Genomic DNA, 23,718 nt, shown 5'->3' with positions numbered 1-23,718 from the left:
CTCAATGAAGAGTTCTGAATCTCCCATGGATTGATGTTTCAGCATTGTCTCAATGAAGAGTTCTGAATCTCTCATGGATTGATGTTTCAGCATTGTCTCAATGAAGAGTTCTGATTCTCCCATGGATTGATGTTTCAGCATTGTCTCAATGAAGAGTTCTGAATCTCCCATGGATTGATGTTTCAGCATTGTCTCAATGAAGAGTTCTGAATCTCCCATGGATTGATGTTTCAGCATTATCTCAATGAAGAGTTCTGAATCTCTCATGGATTGATGTTTCAGCATTGTCTCAATGAAGAGTTCTGAATCTCCCATGGATTGATGTTTCAGCATTGTCTCAATGAAGAGTTCTGACTCGCCCATGGATTGATGTTTCAGCATTGTCTCAGTGAAGAGTTCTGACTCGCCCATGGATTGATGTTTCATCATTGTCTCAATGAAGAGTTCTGAAACTCCCATGGATTGATGTTTCAGCATTGTCTCAATGAAGAGTTTGGTGTTCGACTAGCCATGTGCAACATGCACACGCAGTAACAAGCCTGCTAGAGTTAGCGTCAGGTGGACAAGCAATATCCACCATCGTAATACGGATGAAACCTGAGCTGGACTGGGAAGTTAATTGAAGCTAGAAAACCCTGAGTAGATATAGCTTGCATCGCAGTATACCCCTCTGGACAAATGTTGAATGCTGAAGTCAAACCGTCACGGCTTGTTGCAAACAGGTGCACGCACACTCTCACAAACGCTTGCAAGCACACAAGCAAACATACACAAATTCTCACACACTCACACACAGCTCTCTAAAATTAGCTGCATCCCTTTCTGCTTTTACCCTAGCACTGTAGGGCCCTGAGCGGGAAGCAGGGTATGCATCAAAGACTTAATTAAAGCAGAATGCTCTCAGTCTCTCTCAGTCTCAGTCTCTCAATGTCTCTCTCTCTCTCTCTCTCTCTCTCTGTCTCTCTGTCTCTCTCTCTCTCTCTCTCTCAGTCTCAGTCTCTCAATGTCTCTCTCTCTCCCTCTCTCTCTGTCTCAGTCTCTCTCTCAGTCTCTCTCTCTCTCTCTCTCTCTCTCAGTCTCAGTCTCTCAATGTCTCTCTCTCTCAGTCTCTCTCTCTCTCTCTCTCTCTCTCTCTCTCTCTCTCTCTCAAATTCAAATGGCTTTAAAAGGCATGGAACGTGTTACCACATACATTGCAAAAGCAAACATATAGATACAACACATCAATGATGCCACACACTGTAGATGATAATAGTAAAAATAATAATACTCAATGAGTGGTAACAATTAACATGACAAGAAGTAAGAAGTAAGAAGTAAGAAACTAATGAGGACAATAAATAAATAGTGAGAAAGACACATGTAGCAAAGTTGTCTGTGGCCGTCCCTACACTTGTGGCTGTCTCTACAAGTGTGGCGAGAAGCTACATATACTAGATATACAAAAGTATGTGGACACAACTTCAAATTAGTGGATTCGGCTATTTCAGCCATAACCGTTGCTCACAGGTGTATAAAATCGAGCACACAGCCATGCAATCTCCATAGGAAACATTGGCAGTAGAATGGCCTTACTGAAAAGCTCAGTGACTTTCAACATGGCACTGTCATAGGATGCCTTTCCAAAGAGTCAGTTAGTCAAATTTCTGCCCTGCTAGAGCTGCCCCGGTCAAATGTAAGTGCTGTTATTATGAAGTGGAAACGTCTAGGACCGCAAAGTTATAGGCCACACAAGCACACAGAACGGGACCGTCGAGTGCTGAAAATCGTCTGTCCTCGGTTGCAACATTCACTACCGAGTTCCAAATTGCAACGTCAGCACAAGAACTGTTCGTCAGAGTTTCATGAAATGGGTTTCCAAGGCCTAGCAAGCCAAAGATCACCATGAGCAATGCCAAACATCGGCTGGAGTGGTGTAAAACTCGCCGCCAGTGGAAATACGTTCTTTGGAGTGATGAATCACACTTCACCGTCTGGCAGTGACGGATGAACCTGAGTTTGGCGGAGAATGCTACCTGGCCCAAAGCAAAGTGTCAACTGTAAAGTTTGATGGAGGAGGAATAATGTTCTGGGGCTGTTTTTCATTGTTCAGGGAAATCTTAACGCTACAGCATACAATGACATTCTAGACAATTCTGTGCTTCCAACTTTGTGGCAACAGTTTGGGGAAGGCCCTTTCCTGTTTCAGCATGACAATGCCCCCGTGCACAAAGCGAGGCCCATACAGAAATGGTTTGTTGAGATCGGTGTGGAAGAACTTGACTGGCCTGCACAGAGCCCTGACTTCAACCCCGTCAAACACCTTTGGGATGAATTGGAACTCCAACGGCGAGCCAGGCCTAATCACCCAACATCTGTGCTTGAACTCACTAATGGTCTTCTGGCTGAATGTTCCAACATTTAGTGGAAAGCCTTCCCAGAAGAGTGGAGGCTGTTATAATAGCAAAGGGGGGACCAACTCCATATTAATGCCCACGATTTTGGTATGAGATGTTCGATGAGTAGGTGTCCACATACTTTTGGTCATGTAGTGTATTTTGCAGCTTATATGGCACACATTCAAAATGTGTGCATTGTTTTTTAAAAGTTTTTTTTTTAGTATAGTTCTCATAGTGTAGGAGAAAATGCAGCTCTGTCTCGACCTCTCTGAGGGCAGAGTGAGCACAACCTGTCCTCTCTGGGTAGCCAAATGTGTCTGTGACGGCCGGGTTCTATGGCCTCTCTCTCCATCGCTCTCCATCTCTCTCTCTCCATCTCTCTCCATCTCTCTCTCAAACACAACATGAACTGCCGCCTGCCTTTATATTGAAACTGTTCTATCAGCAACTCTCTCGCTCACACACACAAACTGACTTGGGACGTTCTGGTTATGTGCATGCTAGGGTGTGTGTGTGTGTTTGTGTGCGTGTGTGCGTGTGTGTGTGTATGTAGTTATTGTATATAAATGAATGAGGATAATGCAGTGGGATAGTGTTGAACCCTTTGACATGTAGGAACACACGGGTGTGATCATTCTAAAGTGGTCCCTGCATTGTACGCTCAAACCACTGTGATTAGAACACTTATTTACAACGTCCAGAGGATTGACGCAGCAGTCAGCGTTTGAGCTGGCCACATTGTTTTTTTCACAGAAACACAGTCTTCACAACGTTATGTCGTCCATGTGAAAGGCTAACACAATTCTCATCCAAACCGGAAAATGTCAGCTACGTTAGTTGTAGCGCTAACTGAGGAAAGAGTGACCTAACACAAGCGGTCATATTTAGCTAACTCTCGGCTGACAGAAACCGTAATTAGCTAATAGCAATTACTATTTACAATTCATCATATCATGGGTGACCTCACCAGTGATCTAAATAATTGAATAAAACGCGATGGGTATTTTGTGCGGGCCGCCATATTTGTTTTTTCATGTCAACCAAAGATAAGAGGTTGCAAGATGAGTTGGGTCTGTTTGCAGTATGCATGTTGAATGGGGTGTGTCGTTTACCATCATTCACTTCCTGAAGTTTACTCAAAGACGATTGAACCATCCCTTCACTTAATTTTGTTCTAACATCTTTGGTCTGGCAGACATTTACGTGACAACCAAAATGCATTTTATGATGTTAACAAACATGGCGCCACACATAGCTGGCAATTAGCTTAGAATTAGCTCATCATAATTAGTACAACCTTAAAATATATATATTTTACACACATATATTTCCATTACAATCTATGCAAGAATTGTAATGCATGATTTGTCACCAGGACTTGAAAACATGTGAATAAAACAGCAAATGCATTATGCTCCATACATACATACGGTGTGCTACAGTAGCTACAATAACACGATATACAGAAACTATAATGATAACATAATAAGGCACTTACTTTGATAGGAACGCACACATGTCCAAAGTTATTATTAATAGTGAAGGCAATGTGGCAGCCAGCTGGAAAATGTGCCAGGGAGGAAAGAGTTTGTGCCTGGGCTCTCGTCGAAGAGAGACATTTGTCTGGCTCAGTAATGTCTCAAACACAAACTGTCTGCAACAGTGAAATGGGCGGAACACACCTCAATTCAAACAGTTGTTAGAAAATAAAAAGAACTTGTTAGAAAATAATTAGAAATTGACAAGCTGCTCTATAGCCAATAGATCATTAGCAGGCAGTGCACCTTGGTCTGAGGGCAGCGTGGGTGAACTGTCCTGATGTGTAACAATCCCATTTTGGAAAAGTGCATTCTGACACCACGCGCATAAAAAACCTCACCCTGGGGTGACCGTTAGAGATATTTAGAACTTACATGTGAAAAGGTAAAAAGACTGACCACTGGTGAGGTCACTGCTTTCCTTTCTCCTCCAAACAGATGGAACTAACACACAATGACCTGCTTTCTTAATAGCACTGACTGGGGACATTCACATACACACACGCACTAACACACACACACGCACTCACACATGAAGGCAGGCAGGCAAGCTTGCTGTCATACGCACACCGCCAGATGCACAGCACCATACCAGTTCAGGTTTATTTGAGATTTATGTGGATTTATGTTCTCCAATAAAATACATAGCTAATATAAAACCACTGAAGAATCGTGGTAAAACAAATAGCAATTATGATGTATGGGAAAGAATGCCCTTATCTTATACGATGCAAGCAGGTCCCATTGTAATGAGATAACAACTTTGTGCCATGGTCAAACTGGTCATCTGTTTTGACAGATTTTATGTAAGAGGAGGGAGGAGGAGGGCGAGGTAAGAGGAGGGAGGAGGAGGGCGAGGTAAGAGGAGGGAGGAGGAGGGCGAGGTAAGAGGAGGTTTGAGGAGGGCGAGGTAAGAGGAGGGAGGAGGAGGGCGAGGTAAGAGGAGGGAGGAGGAGGGCGAGGTAAGAGGAGGGAGGAGGAGGGCGAGGTAAGAGGAGGGAGGAGGAGGGTGAGGTAAGAGGAGGGAGGAGGAGGGCGAGGTAAGAGGAGGGAGGAGGAGGGCGAGGTAAGAGGAGATATGTGAGCATGTGCAACACTGATAAGTGCCTCCCTGCAACACGGAAACACAGACTCCCTGGAGCGACACACCCCCACTGCTCAAACCCAGTCTGACAACAACTAAGAGGCACGCATGCACACACACACACACACACACACACACACACACACACACACACACACACACACACACACACACACACACACACACACACACACACACACACACACACACACACACACACACACACACACACACACACACACACACACACACACCTGCCACCATGACTCTGATTTAGATAGTAATATAAGTATAGCGTGTCCTCTGAAGGAAAGCCCTACTTTAGCTCTGGGGAAGAAAGCAGAGAGAATCAGAGAGCGAGTAGAGATAGAGGCAGAAAGAGAGAGAAAGAAAGAATGAGAGAGAGAGTGAGAGAGCAGAGAGAAGTGACACACAGGGTTTTGACAGATCAATAGCATTTCCTACTAACCTTCCATGGCGTATTTCATGTCCAGGGCAAACAGGTTCCATATGAACTCAGCGCTGACCTTCCCCATATTCAGCTCTTGGGGAAATCTGTGGGAGGAATTACAATGGATCCACATCACACTCATATCCTCATAATCACAAGCCTGACTGGACACTCAGACTGCCTGGTTCTGTCTCAAATAGTACCCTAATCCCTAGCTCTGGTCAGAAGGAGTGTGGAAGTGGGTTGGACAGAGAATAGGGTGTCACTGGAGATTTGGGGATAAATTGGTTGAATCTCAGAGGAAGAATTCAGAGAGAGAGAGAGAGAGAGAGAGAGAGAGAGAAAGAGGGAGGGAGGATGGTATATGTGAGAGGTGGTGAAAGGGAGACAGAGAGGTGGAGAGGGAAAAAGAGATAGATAAAGAGAGATAGATAAAGAGAGATAGATAAAGGTAGAGAGGATAACAGAGAGAGATGGGGAAGTGAAGAAAGAGAAAGAAGAGCGAGAGAGAGATAGGAAGAGGCGTTTGCAGATAAATTGTTATTTTGTATATTATAGATTTCCAGTCAGCCCTTAATTGTGAAAAGTCACTGGGATAATAATCCAGCCTACACATAGCGATGGAATGACAGGAGTAGATGAAAGGCTTTTTGTGCAGATAAGGTCAGTTTCCCTCTCAATGTGTTACTTTCCCTAATATAGCTCTCACACACAAAAACAAGCACGCATGCGCTAACACACAAACACACACACACTAACGCAAAACACTTGCGCACGTATGTAGCACGCACATGCACACAAATGCAAAACACATGCGTGTGTACATATGTATGCACACACACACACACTAATATAAGGCAGAATGTCTTGCCTTGAGAAATATTTGTGAGCTAATCCTTGAATGTTCCTCATAGCTCATGCATCTACCCCTCCCCCCAGTAAATCACGCAAGCATGCAGACTCAGATGCAGAAAGAGAGAGACACACACGCACGCACGCACACACACACACACACACACACACACACACACACACACACACACACACACACACACACACACACACACACACACACACACACACACACACACACACACACACACACACACACACACACACACACTTTTTCCGTCTCTCTCTTGCTTCCCCTCTCTCACTGATTTCCGTTGCTTATTCACTAGCAGTTTATGCCCTCAGCTATCCCAGAGCCATTATCCCAAAATAGATCTATCACTGTGTGTGTGTGTCCATGTTGTACGTACTGGTTGATGACAGGGGTGTAGGCGGTGCGGTCCTCGTCGATCACAGACACCATGAGAGTGATGAGCTTGGGCCAGAAGTCCAGGTTCTTTATAGACGGACCCTGCTCCTCCCGGGGAACATTCTGCTTACGGGCCTGGAGGGGGATAGAAGAGGGGGGTGGAGAAAGAGAGACAGAGAGAGAGAGAAGCAGAGATGAAGGTTGTGGTGGAACTCAGTAATCCCAGACAGACAGAGAGAGAGAAGCAGAGATGAAGATTGTGGTGGAACTCAGTAATCCCAGACAGACAGAGAGAGAGAAGCAGAGATGAAGGTTGTGGTGGCGCTCAGTAATCCCAGACAGACAGAGAGAGAGAAGCAGAGATGAAGGTTGTGGTGGAACTCAGTAATCCCAGACAGACAGAGAGAGAGAAGCAGAGATGAAGGTTGTGGTGGAACTCAGTAATCCCAGACAGACAGAGAGAGAGAAGCAGAGATGAAGGTTGTGGTGAAACTCAGTAATCCCAGACAGACAGAGAGAGAGAAGCAGAGATGAAGGTTGTGGTGGAACTCAGTAATCCCAGACAGACAGAGAGAGAGAAGCAGAGATGAAGGTTGTGGTGGAACTCAGTAATCCCAGACAGACAGAGAGAGAGAAGCAGAGATGAAGGTTGTGGTGGAACTCAGTAATCCCAGACAGACAGAGAGAGAGAAGCAGAGATGAAGGTTGTGGTGGCGCTCAGTAATCCCAGACAGACAGACAGACAGACAGACAGACAGACAGACAGACAGACAGACAGACAGACAGACAGACAGACAGACAGACAGACAGACAGACAGACAGACAGACAGACAGACAGACAGACAGACAGACAGACAGACAGTAGACCTCAAGTGTACTTTTACAGAGAGCAGAGAGTTTTGTATGGCAAGCTGAGCCTGCAGCTCATGTTTAATTCAAGACATGGCCTGACATCTTAAATGGAGCTAAACAGAAACCAGACAAACACAGATAAAAACTCACATTGACACCTCAGCCCATCTCCTCCCAGAGCGAGTGTGTGTGTGTGCAGGTTGATGATGGCACGCATGCACACCCTGATCTGTTCACCCGAGTTGCTTCCCTGACCGGGACCTGCTATTTCAACTCTCTCTCTCTCTCTCTCTCTCTCTCTCTCTCTCTCTCTCTCTCTCTCTCTCTCTCTCTCTCTCTCTCTCTCTCTCTCTCTCTCTACCTCTCTCTACCTCTCTCTCTCTCTCTCTCTCTCTCTCTCTCTCTCTCTCTCTCTCTACCTCTCTCTACCTCTCTCTACATCTCTCTCTCTCTCTCTCTCTACCTCTCTCTCTCTCTCTCTCTCTACCTCTCTCTACCTCTCTACCTCTCTCTACCTCTCTCTACCTCTCTCTCTCCACCTCGCTCTCTACCTCTCTCTCTCTACCTCTCTCTCTCTCTCTCTCTCTCTCTCTCTCTCTCTCTCTCTCTCTCTCTCTCTCTCTCTCTCTCTCTCTACCTCTCTCTACCTCTCTCTCTCTCTCTCTCTCTCTCTCTCTCTCTCTCTCTCTCTCTCTCTACCTCTCTCTCTCTCTCTCTCTCTCTACCTCTCTCTACCTCTCTACCTCTCTCTACCTCTCTCTCTCCACCTCGCTCTCTACCTCTCTCTCTCTACCTCTCTCTCTCTCTCTCCACCTATCTACCTCTCTATCTCTCTCTACCTCTCTCTCTCTCTCTCTCTCCACTTCTCTCTCTACCTGTCTCTCTCTTTCTCTACCTCTCTCTCTCTCTACCTCTGAATGCTCAGCTATGAAAAGCCAACGGACATCTTCTCCTGAGGTGCTGACCTGTTGCACCCTCAATAACCACTGTGATTATTATTTGACCCTGCTGGTCATTTATACATGTTTGAATATCTTGAAAAACGACTTGGCCTTAATGTCCATGTACCTTTATAATCTCCACCCAGCACAGCCAGAAGGGGACTGCCCCCCCCCCCCGCAGAGCCTGGTTCCTCTCTAGGTTTCTTCCTAGGTTCCTGCCTTTCTAGATAGTTTTTCCTAGCCACCGGCCTCTACATCCGCATTGCTTGCTCCCTGAGATTTTAGGCTGGGTTTCTGTAAAAGCACTTTGTGACAACTGCAGTTGTAAAAAGGGCTCTATAAAAACATTTGATAGATTGATTGATTGATGCATGAGTGCATGTGTGTGTGTGTTTGGCTGCAGAGAAACACTTTTTCTAGAGCAGCCCTGCCCTTCTTCCACTGATGCCGTCTTCTAAAACACTGATTGAACTGAACTGGCTGTTTCTGCTTAATCACTTGTTGTTCGAAGCACCATCTGTTCAACACAGATAGAGATAGAACAGAACAGCATGGAAAGAGCAGTAGGAGAGTTTTAGCTGTCTGTAGACTAGTGCTGGTTTACAGATCTGATGTCTGTAGACCAGCGCTGGTAAAAATCTAACTAGTGCTGGTATATTATCTAATTAAGCAATAATGCCCGAGGGGGTGTGGTATATTGGCCATACCAACGTAATTACAGCAGTAAAAACAAAGGTTTTGTCATACCCATGGTATATGGTCTGATTTTTATTACATTTTTTATTTAATCTTTATTTATCTAGGCAAGTCAGTTAAGAACAAATTCTTATTTTCAATGACGGCCTAGGAACAGCCTTCAGGCAATCAACATTCAGGGCTTGAACCACTAGTTTACAATAGTCTGTAGACCAGTGCAGGTATATGAGTTGATAGTTGTCTGTAGACCAGTCCTGGTACAGTATATGAGTTGATAGTTGTCTGTAGACCAGTCCTGGTACAGTATATGAGTTGATAGTTGTCTGTAGACCAGTCCTGGTACAGTATATGAGTTGACAGTTGTCTGTAGACCAGTCCTGGTACAGTATATGAGTTGATAGTTGTCTGTAGACCAGTGCAGGTATATGAGTTGACAGTTGTCAGTAGACCAGTCCTGGTACAGTATCTGAGTTGATAGTTGTCTGTAGACCAGTCCTGGTACAGTATATGAGTTGACAGTTTTCTGTAGACCAGTCCTGGTACAGTATATGAGTTGATAGTTGTCTGTAGACCAGTCCTGGTACAGTATATGAGTTGATAGTTGTCTGTAGACCAGTCCTGGTACAGTATATGAGTTGATAGTTGTCTGTAGACCAGTCCTGGTATAGTATATGAGTTGATAGTTGTCTGTAGACCAGTCCTGGTACTGTATATGAGTTGATAGTTGTCTGTAGACCAGTCCTGGTATAGTATATGAGTTGATAGTTGTCTGTAGACCAGTCCTGGTATAGTGATGGACTAGTGAGAGTTCTAGTACAGGAAGGAGTACAGCAGGAGAGTTGTAGCTCCCTGTAACAGTCCTGCTGTAGTATTGGAGCTGATAAATGTTTCTCTGTAGATGGGAGATACGGTTAGAATCAGACTCAACTGTCTGGACATTCTGTTCACACCAACACATTTCCTCTCTTATCTTAATGACTTTACAGATAGATAACCCACTGCTCACAGTGTGTGTTTGTATTGCACGCGCAAGCACAAACACACCCGTGTGTATATCTCTGGGCAACATGAAATGTAGTTTTGATTAATAGAATATGGTGTGTTAAAATGAAGCCTGTCCCTGGCAGCTCTGAAATAATATGGCTTCAATTATTCAACAACCTGCAGTGAAGCGTGTTGCTGTGTGTGTGTGTGTGTGTGTGTGTGTGTGTGTGTGTGTGTGTGTGTGTGTGTGTGTGTGTGTGTGTGTGTGTGTGTGTGTGTGTGTGTGTGTGTGTGTGTGTGTGTGTGTGTGTGTGATTGCTTGCTTGTATGTATTCTAGACGTAGCTCATTCTAATATTTGTACTACTATACATTATATTTTAATTACACTGTTTATACACACCGCACATTTATATACTGGATTCTTGACATAGCTTGTGTGCGTGTTTGTGTTTGTCTGTGTGTGTTTGGTCTGTGTGTATTTGGTGTGTGTGTGTGTGTGTGTGTGTGTGTGTGTGTGTGTGTGTGTGTGTGTGTGTGTGTGTGTGTGTGTGTGTGTGTGTGTGTGTGTGTGTGTGTAATGACTCGGGGGAGAGCTCGATTAAAACCGGTTAAGCGTAAACTCACCAATTTTGGGGACTTTCGTTATTAGTTAATTGTTTTATCAAGGTAGTGTGCTAATAAATCAGCCTCTGTTCAGCCAATTTGGGACCGTTTTGGCTGATAGCCATGCTTCCCAGCTTAAATTGATTTTGTCTCACTAGACTCTGGGGTATCGGATTAGACTCGGGGCTCCCGAATTGCGCAGCGGTCTAAGGCACTGCATCTCAGTGCTAGAGGCATCCCTACAGACCCTGGTTTGATCCCGGGCTGTATCACAACTGATCGGGAGTCCCATAGGGCGGTGCACAATTGGCCCAGCGTCATCCGGGTTAGGGGAGGGTTTGGCTGGGGTAGGCTGTCATTGTTAAATAAGAGTTTGTTCTTAACTGACTTGCCTGGTTAAATGGGAAGTCCTGCTTACACTTTTATTCGCTGCTCGGACTGACAGTCAATTTCTTGCGGAAGGACACGTCATATGTCGCATAGCTTTGGAAAGTTAAGAACCTTAAGATGGTGCCGAAGAGGATGGCTGATGTTTTACATGCCTGTAACCAATTGTGTTATTTTTTTATTTTTTTTGCGTTGTTTTTAACTTATTTTTGTACTTATTTTGTACATAATGTTGCTGCTACCATCTCTTATGACCAAAACAAACTTATGGACATCAGAACTGGGATTACTTACCACGAACTGGAAGAAGCTTTTTCCTTTAACGAGTCCGACGAGAAAGATATACTGCTCTCCCGGGAACAGGCCCAGATTCCCGTCATTTGCGTGAAGAAAAGACGGAGGAAAAGAGGACGCAGATCGGGCTGCATTTTGAGAATCTGTAGGTGAGCGAGTAAAGTCCCACTGCCATCAATTCTACTTGCTAACATGCAATCATTGGATAATAAAATTGATGATCTACGATTGCGATTATTCTACCAACGGCACATTAAAAACTGTAATACCTTATGTTTCCCCCGAGTCGTGGCTGAACGACGACACGGATAATATAGAGCTGGAGGGATTTTCAATGGACCAGCAGAACAGAGAAGCTACGTCTGGTAAGATGAGGGGTGGGGGTGTGTGTATTTTTGTCAGTAACAGCTGGGGCGTGATGTCTAATATTAAAGAAGTCTCGAGGTATTGGTCGCCTGAGGTAGAGTACCTTATTATAAGCTGTAGACCACACTATCTACCTAGAGAGTTCTCATCTATATTATTCATAGCCGTCTATTTACCACCACAGACCGATGCTGGCACTAAGACCGCACTCAACCCGACAAGGCCATAAACAAACAAGAAAATGCTCACCCAGAAGCGGCGCTCCTAGTGGCCGGGGACTTTAATGCAGGTAAACTTAAATCAGTTTTACCACATTTTTACCAGCATGTGTTTTTACCAGCATACCAGCAACCAGAGGAAAAAAAACTCTAGACCACCTTTACTTCACACACAGAGAAGCATACAAAGCTCTCCCCCGCCCTCCATTTGGCAAATCTGATCATAATTCTATCCTCCTGATTCCTTCTTACAAGCAAAAACTAATGCAGGAAGTACCAGTGACTCTCTCAATACGGAAGTGGTTAGATGACGCGGATGCTACGCTACAGGACTGTTTTGCTAGTACAGACTGGAATATTTTCTGGGATTCAGCTAATGGCATTGAGGAGTATACCACCTCAGTCATCGGCTTCATCAATAAGTGCATCAACGACGTCGTCCCCACAGTGACCGTACGTACATATCCCAACCAAAAGGAACACCTATGTGAGAATACTGTTCATTGACTACAGCTCAGCGTTCAGCACCATAGTGCCCACAAAGCTCATCTCTAAGCTAAGGACTTTGGGACTAAACATCTCCCTCTGCAACTGGATCCTGAACTTTCTGACAGGCCGCCCCCAGGTGGTGAGGGTAGGCAACAACATGTCTGCCACGCTGATCCTCAACACTGGGGCCCCTCAGGGGTGTGTACTTAGTCTCCTCCTGTACTCCCTGTTCATCCACGACTGCGTGGCCAAACACGACTCCAACATCATCATTAAGTTTGCTGAAAACACAACAGTGGTAGGCCTAATCACTGACAACGATGAGACAGCCTATAGGGAGGAGGTCAGAGAACTGGCAGTGTGGTGCCAGGACAACAACCTCTCCTTCAATGTGAGCAAGAAAAAGGAGCTGATCGTGGACTACAGGAAAAGGCTGGCCCGAACAAGCCCCCATTAACACCAAGAGGGCTGTAGTGGAGCGGGTCGAGAGTTTCAAGTTCCTTGGTATCCACATCCCCAACAATCTATCATGGTCCAAACACACCAAGACAGTTGTGAAGAGGGCACGACAAAACCTTTTCCCCTCAGGAGACTGAAAAGATTTGGAATGGGTCCCCCAGATCCTCAAAAAGTTCTACAGCTGCACCATCGAGAGCATCCTGACCGGTTGCATCACCTCCTTGTATGGCAACTGCTCGGCATCCGACCGTAAGGCGCTACAGAGGGTAGTGCGTATGGCCCAGTACATCACTGGGGTCAAGCTTCCTGCAATCCAGAACCTATATAATAGGCGGTAAAATAAAATAAATAAAATTGGCAGAGACTCCAGTTCCCCAAGTCATAGACAGTTTTCTCTGCTACCGCACGGCAAGCAGTATCGGAGTGCCAAGTCTATGACCAAAAGGCTCCTTAAAACCTTTTCTCAATAGGGGGGCGCCATTTCGACTTTGTAAAAAAACGTTCCCAAATTAAACTGCCTCATACTCAATTCTTGCTCGTACAATATGCATATTATTATTACTATTGGATAGAAAACACTCTCTAGTTTCTAAAACCGTTTGAATTATATCTGTGAGTAAAACAGAACTCATTTTGCAGCAAACTTCCTGTCAGGAAGTGAGAAATCTGAAATCGGGCACTCTGTTCCAGGGTCAGTTTATTCATTTGCATGTAATCTATGGGTCGACATGCACTGCATACGCCTTCCCCTAGATGTCAGTAAGCAGTGAGAATTGGAATGGGGTGTCTAGGTAGATCTGAGGCCGTACAAAAGCTCTTGGAACCGGGTGTGCAGTCTTTTCAACGTTCGTCATGACGCAAGACAGACCTCAGGATTGCATTCTGAAAAGCTCTCGTTATAGGCGTTAGATATATCCGGCTCTGATTTTATTCGATATAGGTGTTAAAAACATCATAATGTAGTTATTTTAAACCGAGTTATATCAGTTTATATCAGTATATTGCAATTTTCGGTATTTTATTTGTGCTGCGTTATGGTGAGTTGGACATGTCTTCGCCACATGGCTAATGTTTGCTGCTAATTCCAAAGTTGAAGACGACAATCTACAACCGAGCAACGATTATTCTGGACAAAGGACAACTTGCACAAGATTCTGATGGAAGCTCATCAAATAGTAAGAACTATTTATGATGTTAATTCGTATTTCTGTTGAAAAATGTTAAACTATTATTCCGCCATTAATTTCGGTGCGGTCTCGCTTTAACGCACGCTGTATGTCGTAGTAACGTTAATTTTAAAAATCTAACACAGCGGTTGCATTAAGAACTAATGTATCTTTCATTTGCTGTCCAACCTGTATTTTTTAGTCAAGTTTATGATTAGTTATTGATTAGATTAGGTGCCTCTCCCAAGATTTCTCCCGACATTTTGTTTGCAGTTTGGCTACTATTCTCATTGTATAACGACGATTTGTGCCGCTAAATATGCACATTTTCGAACAAACCATATATGTATTGTGTAATATGATGTTATAGGACTGTCATCTGATGAAGTTTTGAGAAGGTTAGTGAAAAATTTAATATCTTTTGCTGGTTTATTCGCTATCGCTAACGTGCATGAATCAATGCTGCTGTGTGGTTGGCTATTGTAGTAAGCTAATATAATGCTATATTGTGTTTTCGCTGTAAAACACTTAAAAAATCTGAAGTATTGGCTGGATTCACAAGATGTTTGTCTTTCATTTGCTGTACGCTGTGTATTTTTCATAAATGTTTTATGATGAGTATTTAGGTAATTCACGTTGGTCTCTGTAGTTATTCTAGCTGCTTTGGTGAGATTTTGTGATGGTGGCTGCAATGTAAAACTATGATTTATACCTGAAATATGCACATTTTTCGAACAAAACATATGCTATACAATAAATATGTTATCAGACTGTCATCTGATGAAGTTGTTTCTTGGTTAGTGACTATTTATATCTTTATTTGGTCGAATTTGTGATAGCTACCTATGCAGTAAAAAAATGGTGGGGAAAAAAAGTTGAGTCTTTTGCTATCGTGGTTAGCTAATATAAATACATATTGTGTCTTCCCTGTAAAACATTTTAAAAATCAGAAATGATGGCTGGATTCACAAGATGTGTATCTTTCATCTGGTGTCTTGGACTTGTGATTTCATGATATTTAGATGCTAGTATTTACTTGTGGCGCTATGCTAGGCTATGCTAGTCAGCTTTTTTACTGATGAGGGTGCTCCCGGATCCGGGATGAGTACCAAGTAAAAGTTAACAGCTTCTACCCCCAAGACATAAGACTGCTGAACAACTAATCAAATGGCCACTCGCTGTTTATTATCTATGCAATGTCCCTTCACCCCCACCTACATGTACAACTTACCTCTAACCTGTACCCCCGCACACTGACTCGGTACCGGTACCCCCTGTATATAGCCTCGTTATTGTTATGTTATTGTGTTACTTTTTAAATAATTTTTTACTTTAGTTTATTTGGTAAATATTTTCTTAACTCTTGTTGAACTGCAAAGTTGGTTAAGGGCTTGTAAGTAAGCATTTCACGGTAAAGACTACACTTGTTGTATTCAGCATTTCACGGTAAGGTCTACACTTGTTGGATTCGGCGCATGTGACAAATAAAGTTAGATTTGATCCTTCTGCCTCGATAGCAACTAGTTCGTTCTACGACAAACAATAATGGTTTTATATTGAATTTAACAAAAAAACTTTAACATTATTTGTAAGATGTGAAATAAAAGCACTTTCTGTTCATCACAGACGGACAACTTGTGTAGGAGATGGAAGCTGAGATCTTAATGAGTTGGTTACCAAGGGGTCTTTGTGTGTCGTCCCTGCTGCAGTGTGTGTGTGTGTGTGTGTGTGTGTGTGTGTGTGTGTGTGTGTGTGTGTGTGTGTGTGTGTGTGTGTGTGTGTGTGTGTGTGTGTGTGTGTGTGTGTGTGTGTGTGTGTGTGTGTGTGCAGAGGGGCTGCAGTGGTCTGTCTTACTGTAGAGATATGCAAAATGAAGCAGGATCCTCTATGCAAAGTATTCCCAGTGTGTGTGTGTGTGTGTGTGGTCCTGCAAGTGCATGGGTGTTTGTGTACTATATACCGTTGTGTGAAGGGCATTGATGAAGGTTGTGTATTACCCATGCATCTCCCCGCTCATCTATATTCATAATGTCAAGCAACAACACATTGTTAGAGGTGGTAAAGTAGCAGGTATATTGTACATCCATCATAAAGCTGAGGGATAACCTACCGCCCTCTCCACTGAGAAGAATATCTGCCTTTAGCCGTACAGGCTTTCCTTGGCCTGGGGGACAAACCAACCACCAGGTAGAGGCCAACATGAAATAGTTAATCCACCCTAAACTTCTGTTAAAATATCTGCCTTTGATCATACTGCCTTCCTTGGTCTGGGGGACAAACCAACCAGAAACCAACATGTATACTCAATGGTGTAATCCATTCATGTTAGTTCACATTTAAATGAACAGGTCTCTCTGGTAGAATAGATTTCAACTCACTGAGGTTCACCTCATTGGGTCCCTTGTAGCTCAATTGGCAGAGCATGGTGCTTGCAACATCAGGGTTGTGGGTTCAACTCCCATGGTGGGCTAATATGAAAATGTAAATCACTCTGGATAAGAGTGTCTGCTAAATGAGTAATAAATAAAGGTTAGTTATATATACAGCAGCAGTGTGTTGAAGCTGAGGTCTGCCCTCCCTTGTTACTGAGATCTGCCTTTCATCATACTGCCTTCTTTGGGTTGTGGTCAGACACCAGTAGAGGTCAACATGTATGCATAGTGAATGTAAACATGGTTTATTGTATCTATCTATTTTATGATTATTGTGTCCAGCACCAGCAGTACATCCTTGAAGAAAAGCTGAATAAACCAACTAAGTGATATTGGCAGGAGCAGTGTGTGGGTCTTTCTTTTCTTCAAGGACTTCATTGAATTATCCCCAAGCACCTGCAACAAGCCGACTCAAAGTGCTTTTCCTATTTTCAATCAGGAAGCATTGGGTTTCGTGACTGGCTCTGTAACCCCTCTCTTCAATGGAAAGATAGTGTAAAAATACTGAAAAGATACATACGGTCTTTCTTTGGGCTGTGGGACTAGCACAGACCAAAATGTATATTCCTAACAAGTGTTATTTAATATATCACTTAAATTTAAGCATATCTATTAAAGTGGACAGGGACAAGGACCAGTACACCCTTGTCAAAGCACTGAGTCGAAACAGTTTCTATTCGTGACACCTGGCTCTGTAAACTCAAACAGTTTCTATTCGTGACACCTGGCTCTGTAAACTCAAACAGTTTCTATTCGTGATACCTGGCTCTGTAAACTCAAACAGTTTCTATTCGTGACACCTGGCTCTGTAAACTCAAACAGTTTCTATTCGTGACACCTGGCTCTGTAAACTCAAACAGTTTCTATTCGTGACACCTGGCTCTGTAAACTCAAACAGTTTCTATTCGTGACACCTGGCTCTGTAAACTCAATCAATTAATCAACTATTTAGCTTGAAATCCCGTGTTCTCTTCTCTGTGTGCTCTCTCTCCTTTGTGAACGATTATGGTTCTACATACATTGTTTGAGATTGAAGCCCCTCTCAAACATCTGATCCCTCTACTTTGACTAATTTGATATTTGGGGACTTAGGGTAACCGAATCACCAGCACTATAGTAGCATGCTAATCATACACTCTATATTCACAAGAATCCCTTCCTCTAGAGCGACTCTCAAATCACACCCTTTCCCCCTGTAGTGCATAACTTTGACCAGAGCCGTATAGGGCTGCCTGCCACACTATGGTGCACTGCACAGGGCATATGAGGGTGTGATTTTGTTTCACCAGTGTGTAACCAACGGGGAATATCAGTACTGATTCCAGGAGAACTAGCAGTACTGAACCAACCATGATCAGTATTCCAAACTGGGATGACCGTTTACCAGTAACAAACCAGTTCAAATGGCACCCCATATTAAACTCATATAGTGCAATACTAAAAGAGGTACTAGTACTAAAAGTAGAGCACTATATAAGGAATACGGTGCCATTTGGCACACACATTAACTCTCTCAGACGCTGTATCACTCATCTGGATGGCAATCACAGGCCAACAGTTTGTTTACACATCTGGACAAACAGACAGAGAATCAACACAGTAGGAAACAGTTCAAACACCTAAAGGAGACAATAACAGACATGGGGACTGACATCCCTAATATCCAATAAGCAAAAACAACCAATTTGTTGACTGGCTCACAGGAGCGAGATGGGATAATTTGTTTCAGATTTGACCCTTTTTTTCGATCTTGTCTCATTGCTGCAACTCCCCAATGGGCTCGGGAGAGGCGAAGGTCGAGTCATGCGTCCATCCAAAACATGTCCCGCCAATCCACGATAAGCTAAGTAAAGCACCCCCCCGGCAAAGCCTTCCCCTAACCCAGACTACTCTGGGCCAATTGTGCACCTCCCAATGGGACACCCGGTCATGGCTGGTTGTGACACAGCCTGGGATCAAACCCAGGTCTGTAGTGACACCTAAAGCACTGCAATGCAGTGCCTAAGACTGCTGCACCACTCGGGAGGCTTGCTAGATGGGATTCTAACCAGTAACCCTCTGACTAGATCACTGATTATATTTAAGAATTACCTGTATAAATTAAATTAAACTGGAGCCAAGAGGAATTTTAACCAGTAACCCCTTGATTTGGCCTTAGCACATCCGATCAGCTACACATGTGATAAGACTATGTCACGGTTTTCTTCCATAGGTGAAGGAGAGGACCAAAATGCAGCGCGGCTAGTGTTCAACATGTTTAATTAGACGAATAAACGGTAACACTAATACAAGTAACAAAATAACAAATGTGAAAACCGAGACAGCCCTATCTGGTGCAGACAAAACACAGAGACAGGAAACAATCACCCACAAAATCCCAACACAAAACAAGCCTCCTATATATGATTCTATATCAGGGACAACGATTGACAGCTGCCTCTGATTGAGAACCATATTAGGCTGGACACAGAAACAGACAAACTAGACACACAACATAGAATTCCCACCCAGCTCACGTCCTGACCAACACTAAACAAGCAAAACACATAAGAACTCTGGTCAGGACGTTACAGACTATCAGTGTGTGTGTGTGGTATGACTATACATGAGACTCATAGTGTGTTGTAACATGCAGGCAAACAGAGAAACACATCTGTGCTAATGTGATGTCCTCACAGTGCTGAACATACACTTCAGTTCAACAGTTAATAAACCCTAATAATACACACTACACAGCCCGGCCTGTACTGCTATCAATTGGCCATAATGTGTGTGTATATATGTGTGTGTGTGTGTGTGTGTGTGTGTTTGTGTGTGAGTGAGTGATTGTGTGTGTGTGTGAGTGAGTGAGTGAGTGTGAGTGAGAGAGAGATACAGAGCAGTAAAAATGCAGAAATGGATGCAGATCATTTTAGAGAGCTGTGTGTGTGTGTGTGTGTGTGTGTGTGTGTGTGTGTGTGTGTGTGTGTGTGTGTGTGTGTGTGTGTGTGTGTGTGTGTGTGTGTGTGTGTGTGTGTGTGTGTGTGTGTGTGTGTGTGTGTGTGTGTGTGTGTGTGTGTGGTCATGTCTGCATACAGTGTATCTACAGAGATATGCAGTACTGGGCATCTCTCCTCCTTCCTCCACAGTGACTGAATTCCAATGGAGAGAATTTGGACCTAAATGACTCTCTTTCTTCACCTGCTCTATTTCCTTCCTTCACTGCTCTCTTTTTAAATCTCTCCATCTCTGCCAGGCTTTACAGGAATGTTTAAGCTCTCCCTCCTTCCTCTCCCTGATCCCTCCATGCCTTCTCTCCCTCCCTTCCCCACTCCCTCCTTCTCTTTGTCTCTTTCTCCCACCTCCACTCCCTCCCTCCCCATGTCCTCCCTCCCTCCCCCCCATGTCCTCCCTCCCTCTCTCCCATGTAGAGTGCTTTGTAGCGTTACCTAATCAGCCTCTGGTTGGACGGTGGTATTTCCAGTGAGAGAACGAGGGCAGGCAAGACAACACAATGGACGTCTTTTATGGGAAATATCCACAGTGGCACAAAGGCAGGCTGTAATATTATGATATAGTCATCCACCACCCTGAGGTTAGCTCCAGGAGAGAACATGTGTGTGTGTTGATGTTGTGGTTACTAGTGTGTTGATGAAGAGTGTGTCCTGTTTGTAAGTGTGTGTGTGTATGTGTGTGTGTGTGTGTGTGTTGATAGAGTGTGTGTGTGTGTGTGCCTGTGTGTGTGTTGATGGAGTATGTGTCTGGTCTATGTGTGTGTGTGTGTGTTGATGGAGTAGGTGTCTGGTCTATACGTATGTGTGTGTGTGTGTTGATGGAGTGTGTGACTCGTTTGTGAGTGCGTTAGACTGAGTTGTAATTAGTGGCTGTATCTATCTCTCTGCTGGGTAATTGCTAAAAACGCCTCAGGCTGTTTCTACAAAGGAAGATTATTATTCAACTTCTACAGTTATAAACTCCTTGTTATAGACCAGCAGGACATTACCTCACTGTTACAGAACTTGCCTTTTGCAGAACAGATAGACATGACTGTTACAGACCTGAAGGACATTATCTCTCTATTAGACAGAACACACTAACTCCTGTAGTGCACCTTAGGACTGACAGAGGGCTGACATAGGACTGATATAAAATGAATATAGGACTGAGTGTACAAAACATTAGGAATACCTGTTCCTTCGATGACATAGACTGACCAGATCAATCCAGGTGAAAGCTATGATCCCTTATTGATGTCACCTGTTAAATCCACTTTGATCAGTGTAGATGAAGGGGAGGAGACAGGTTAAAGAAGGATTTTTAAGCCTTTAGACAATTGAGACATGGATTGTGTCTGTGTGCCATTCAGAGGGTGACTGGGCAAGACAAAAGATTTAAGTGCCTTTGAACCAGGCTGCATCACATCCGGCCGTGATTGTGAGTCCTATAGGGCAGCACACAATTGGCCCAGCGTCGTACAGGTTTGGCCGGGGTAGGCCATCATTGTAAATAAAATAAATAAAAAATACATTGACTGGTAGTAGGTGCCAGGCGCACAGGTTTGTGTCAAGAACTGCAATGCTGCTGGGTTTTTCATGCTCAACAGTTTCCCGTGTGTATCAAGAATGGTCCACCACCCATCTAGCCAACTTGACACAACTGTGGGAAGCATTGGATTCAACATAGACCAGCACCACTGTGGAATGCTTTCGACACCTTGTAGAGTCCATGCCCCAACGAATTGAGGCTGTTCTGAGGGGGTGCAACTCAATACTAAGAAGGTGTTCCTAATGCGTTGTACACTCAGCATATATAGGACTGATATAGGATTTTACATAGTACTGATATAGGATTTAAAAAAGTACTGATATATGATTTAACATAGTACTGATATATGATTTAACATAGGACTGATATAGGATTTAATATAGGACTGATATAGATTTTTAATAGGTCTGATATAGGGTTTAATATAGGGGTGATATAGGATTTAATATAGGAGTGATAAAGGGTTTAATATAGGGGTGATATAGGAGTGATATAGGATTTAATATAGGAGTGATAAAGGGTTTAATATAGGGGTGATATAGGATTTAATATAGGAGTGATAAAGGGTTTAATATAGTGGTGATATAAGGTTTAATATAGGAGTGATACAGGATTTAATATAAGACTGATATAGGATTTAATATAGGGGTGATATAGGGTTTAATATAGGACTGATGTAGAGTTTAATATAGGGTGATATAGGGTTTAATGTAGGGTGATATAGGGATTAATATAGGGTGATATAGTGTCTGTTTTACCTGGTCTAGTAGCTGGTTGTAGAGTTCATGACAGTTGTCAAAGATGTATTTGTATGTTGAGTCCAGACAGGCTCTGACACAGTCCTTCACCACCATACTGGCTCTGGGAGGACTCTGTAGCTCCTGTACCTGTAATACAGATAGGAACAAAGTCAAAACACACACACACACACACACACACACACACACACACACACACACACACACACACACACACACACACACACACACACACACACACACACACACACACACACACACACACACACACACACACACACACACACATAGATCTCTCTATCCTTGATTCTTTGAAACCTACTGTATACTGTCTGTGTGTTCAGGAGAACTCGTGTGTGTGTGTGTGTGTGTGTGTGATTCAGAGGGGTTGGGTTACACACTTCGGTTGAACACACTTCGGCTGAATGCATTCAGTTGTGCAATTGTCTAGGTATCCCCTTTCCCTTGTCAATAGGGGGGCGCTGTTTTCACTTTGGAAAAAATCGTGCCCAATTTAACCTGTTGAGGACAGAGGGCGCTGTTTTCACTTTGGGGGAAAATCGTGCCCAATTTAAACGGCCTCGTACTCAATTCTTGCTCGTACAATATGCATATTATTATTACTATTGGATAGAAAACACTCTCTAGTTTCTAAAACCGTTTGAATTATATCTGTGAGTAAAACAGAACTCCTTTTGCAGCAAACTTCCTGACAGGAAGTGGAAGATCTGAAATCGATGCACTGTTCTAGGGTCTGCCTATTAAAGTCCTTGATATTTATTAGTTTAGATGCACTTCATACGTCTTCCACTAGATGTCGACAAGCAGTGAGAGAAGAAATTGAGTGTGTAACTTGATCTGGGCTCGAATAATAGCTCTTGGCATGACGTGTCACCAGTTTCCTGTTTTCTGGAGAGCGCGAGAAGGGACCTGGATTTGCCTTCTGATAAGCTGTCGTTATGGACGACTAATATCTCCGGCTTTGATTTTATTTGATACATGTGACAATATCATCGTAAAGTATGTTTTTTCAATATAGTTTAATCAGATTATTGAAATTTTTTCGGGAGTTTTGCCGTGTTCCATTCTCTGAGTTTGTTGACGATGGAGAGATTCGCGCCACTTGGCAAGTGTGCTTGCTAAATCGAGAGGGAAAAAGGCCGTTCTAAAACCAAATAACGATTGTTCCCGACAAAGGACCCCTTGTACAACATTCTGATGGAAGATCAGCAAAAGTAGGACCCCTTTTATGATGCTATTTCATATATCTGTCGAACATGTTGTACTAGTCGTTTGCGCCCAGCTTTTGGGTACTCTCTCGCTATACCTAAGCTGGATGTCGTAATGAAGTTATTTTTAGAATTCTAACACGGCGATTGCATTAAGAACTAGTGTATCTATCATTTCCTATACAACATGTATTTTTTTGTTATGTTTATGAATAGTTATTTGGTCAGAATATGTGTGTCAGAAAAAGTGTCAGAAAAATATCCGGACGTTGTGGGAAAAAGATGCTACGTTAGCACAATGTATAATCACTGATTTCAGCTCTAAATATGCACATTTTCGAACAAAACATAAGTGTATGTATAACCTGATGTTATAAGACTGTCATCTGATGAAGCTTATCAAGGTTAGTCAAAAATTATATATATTTTGCTGGTTTATTCGCTATCGCTAACGTGCCTATTGCTATCGCTAACGTGCCTTGATGAATGAATGCGGTAGTGTGGTAGGCTATTGTAGTAAGCTAATATAATGCTATATTGTGTTTTCGCTGTAAAACACTTAAAAAATCGGAAATATTGGCTGGATTCACAAGATGTTTGTCTTTA

At 43.3% G+C, this 23,718-nt stretch overlaps 1 protein-coding gene across 1 annotated transcript in view; it reads right to left on the bottom strand.

The window, feature by feature from the left end:
* Positions 1-23,718, bottom strand: part of LOC120042197 (protein unc-13 homolog C-like) — a gene marked incomplete at its 3' end in the record, with an annotated part of 129,591 nt that overhangs the window by 19,850 nt on the left and 86,023 nt on the right. The window contains 3 exon segments of the mRNA XM_038987074.1: positions 5,470-5,555; positions 6,714-6,847; positions 21,884-22,012. Of these exon segments, the coding sequence (XP_038843002.1) occupies positions 5,470-5,555; positions 6,714-6,847; positions 21,884-22,012 (349 nt within the window).

Source organism: Salvelinus namaycush, unplaced genomic scaffold, assembly GCF_016432855.1.
Source record: "Salvelinus namaycush isolate Seneca unplaced genomic scaffold, SaNama_1.0 Scaffold632, whole genome shotgun sequence".
Lineage (NCBI taxonomy): Eukaryota > Metazoa > Chordata > Actinopteri > Salmoniformes > Salmonidae > Salvelinus > Salvelinus namaycush.
Note: the sequence above shows the minus strand (reverse complement) of the source record. Positions and strands in the feature narration are given on the sequence as shown.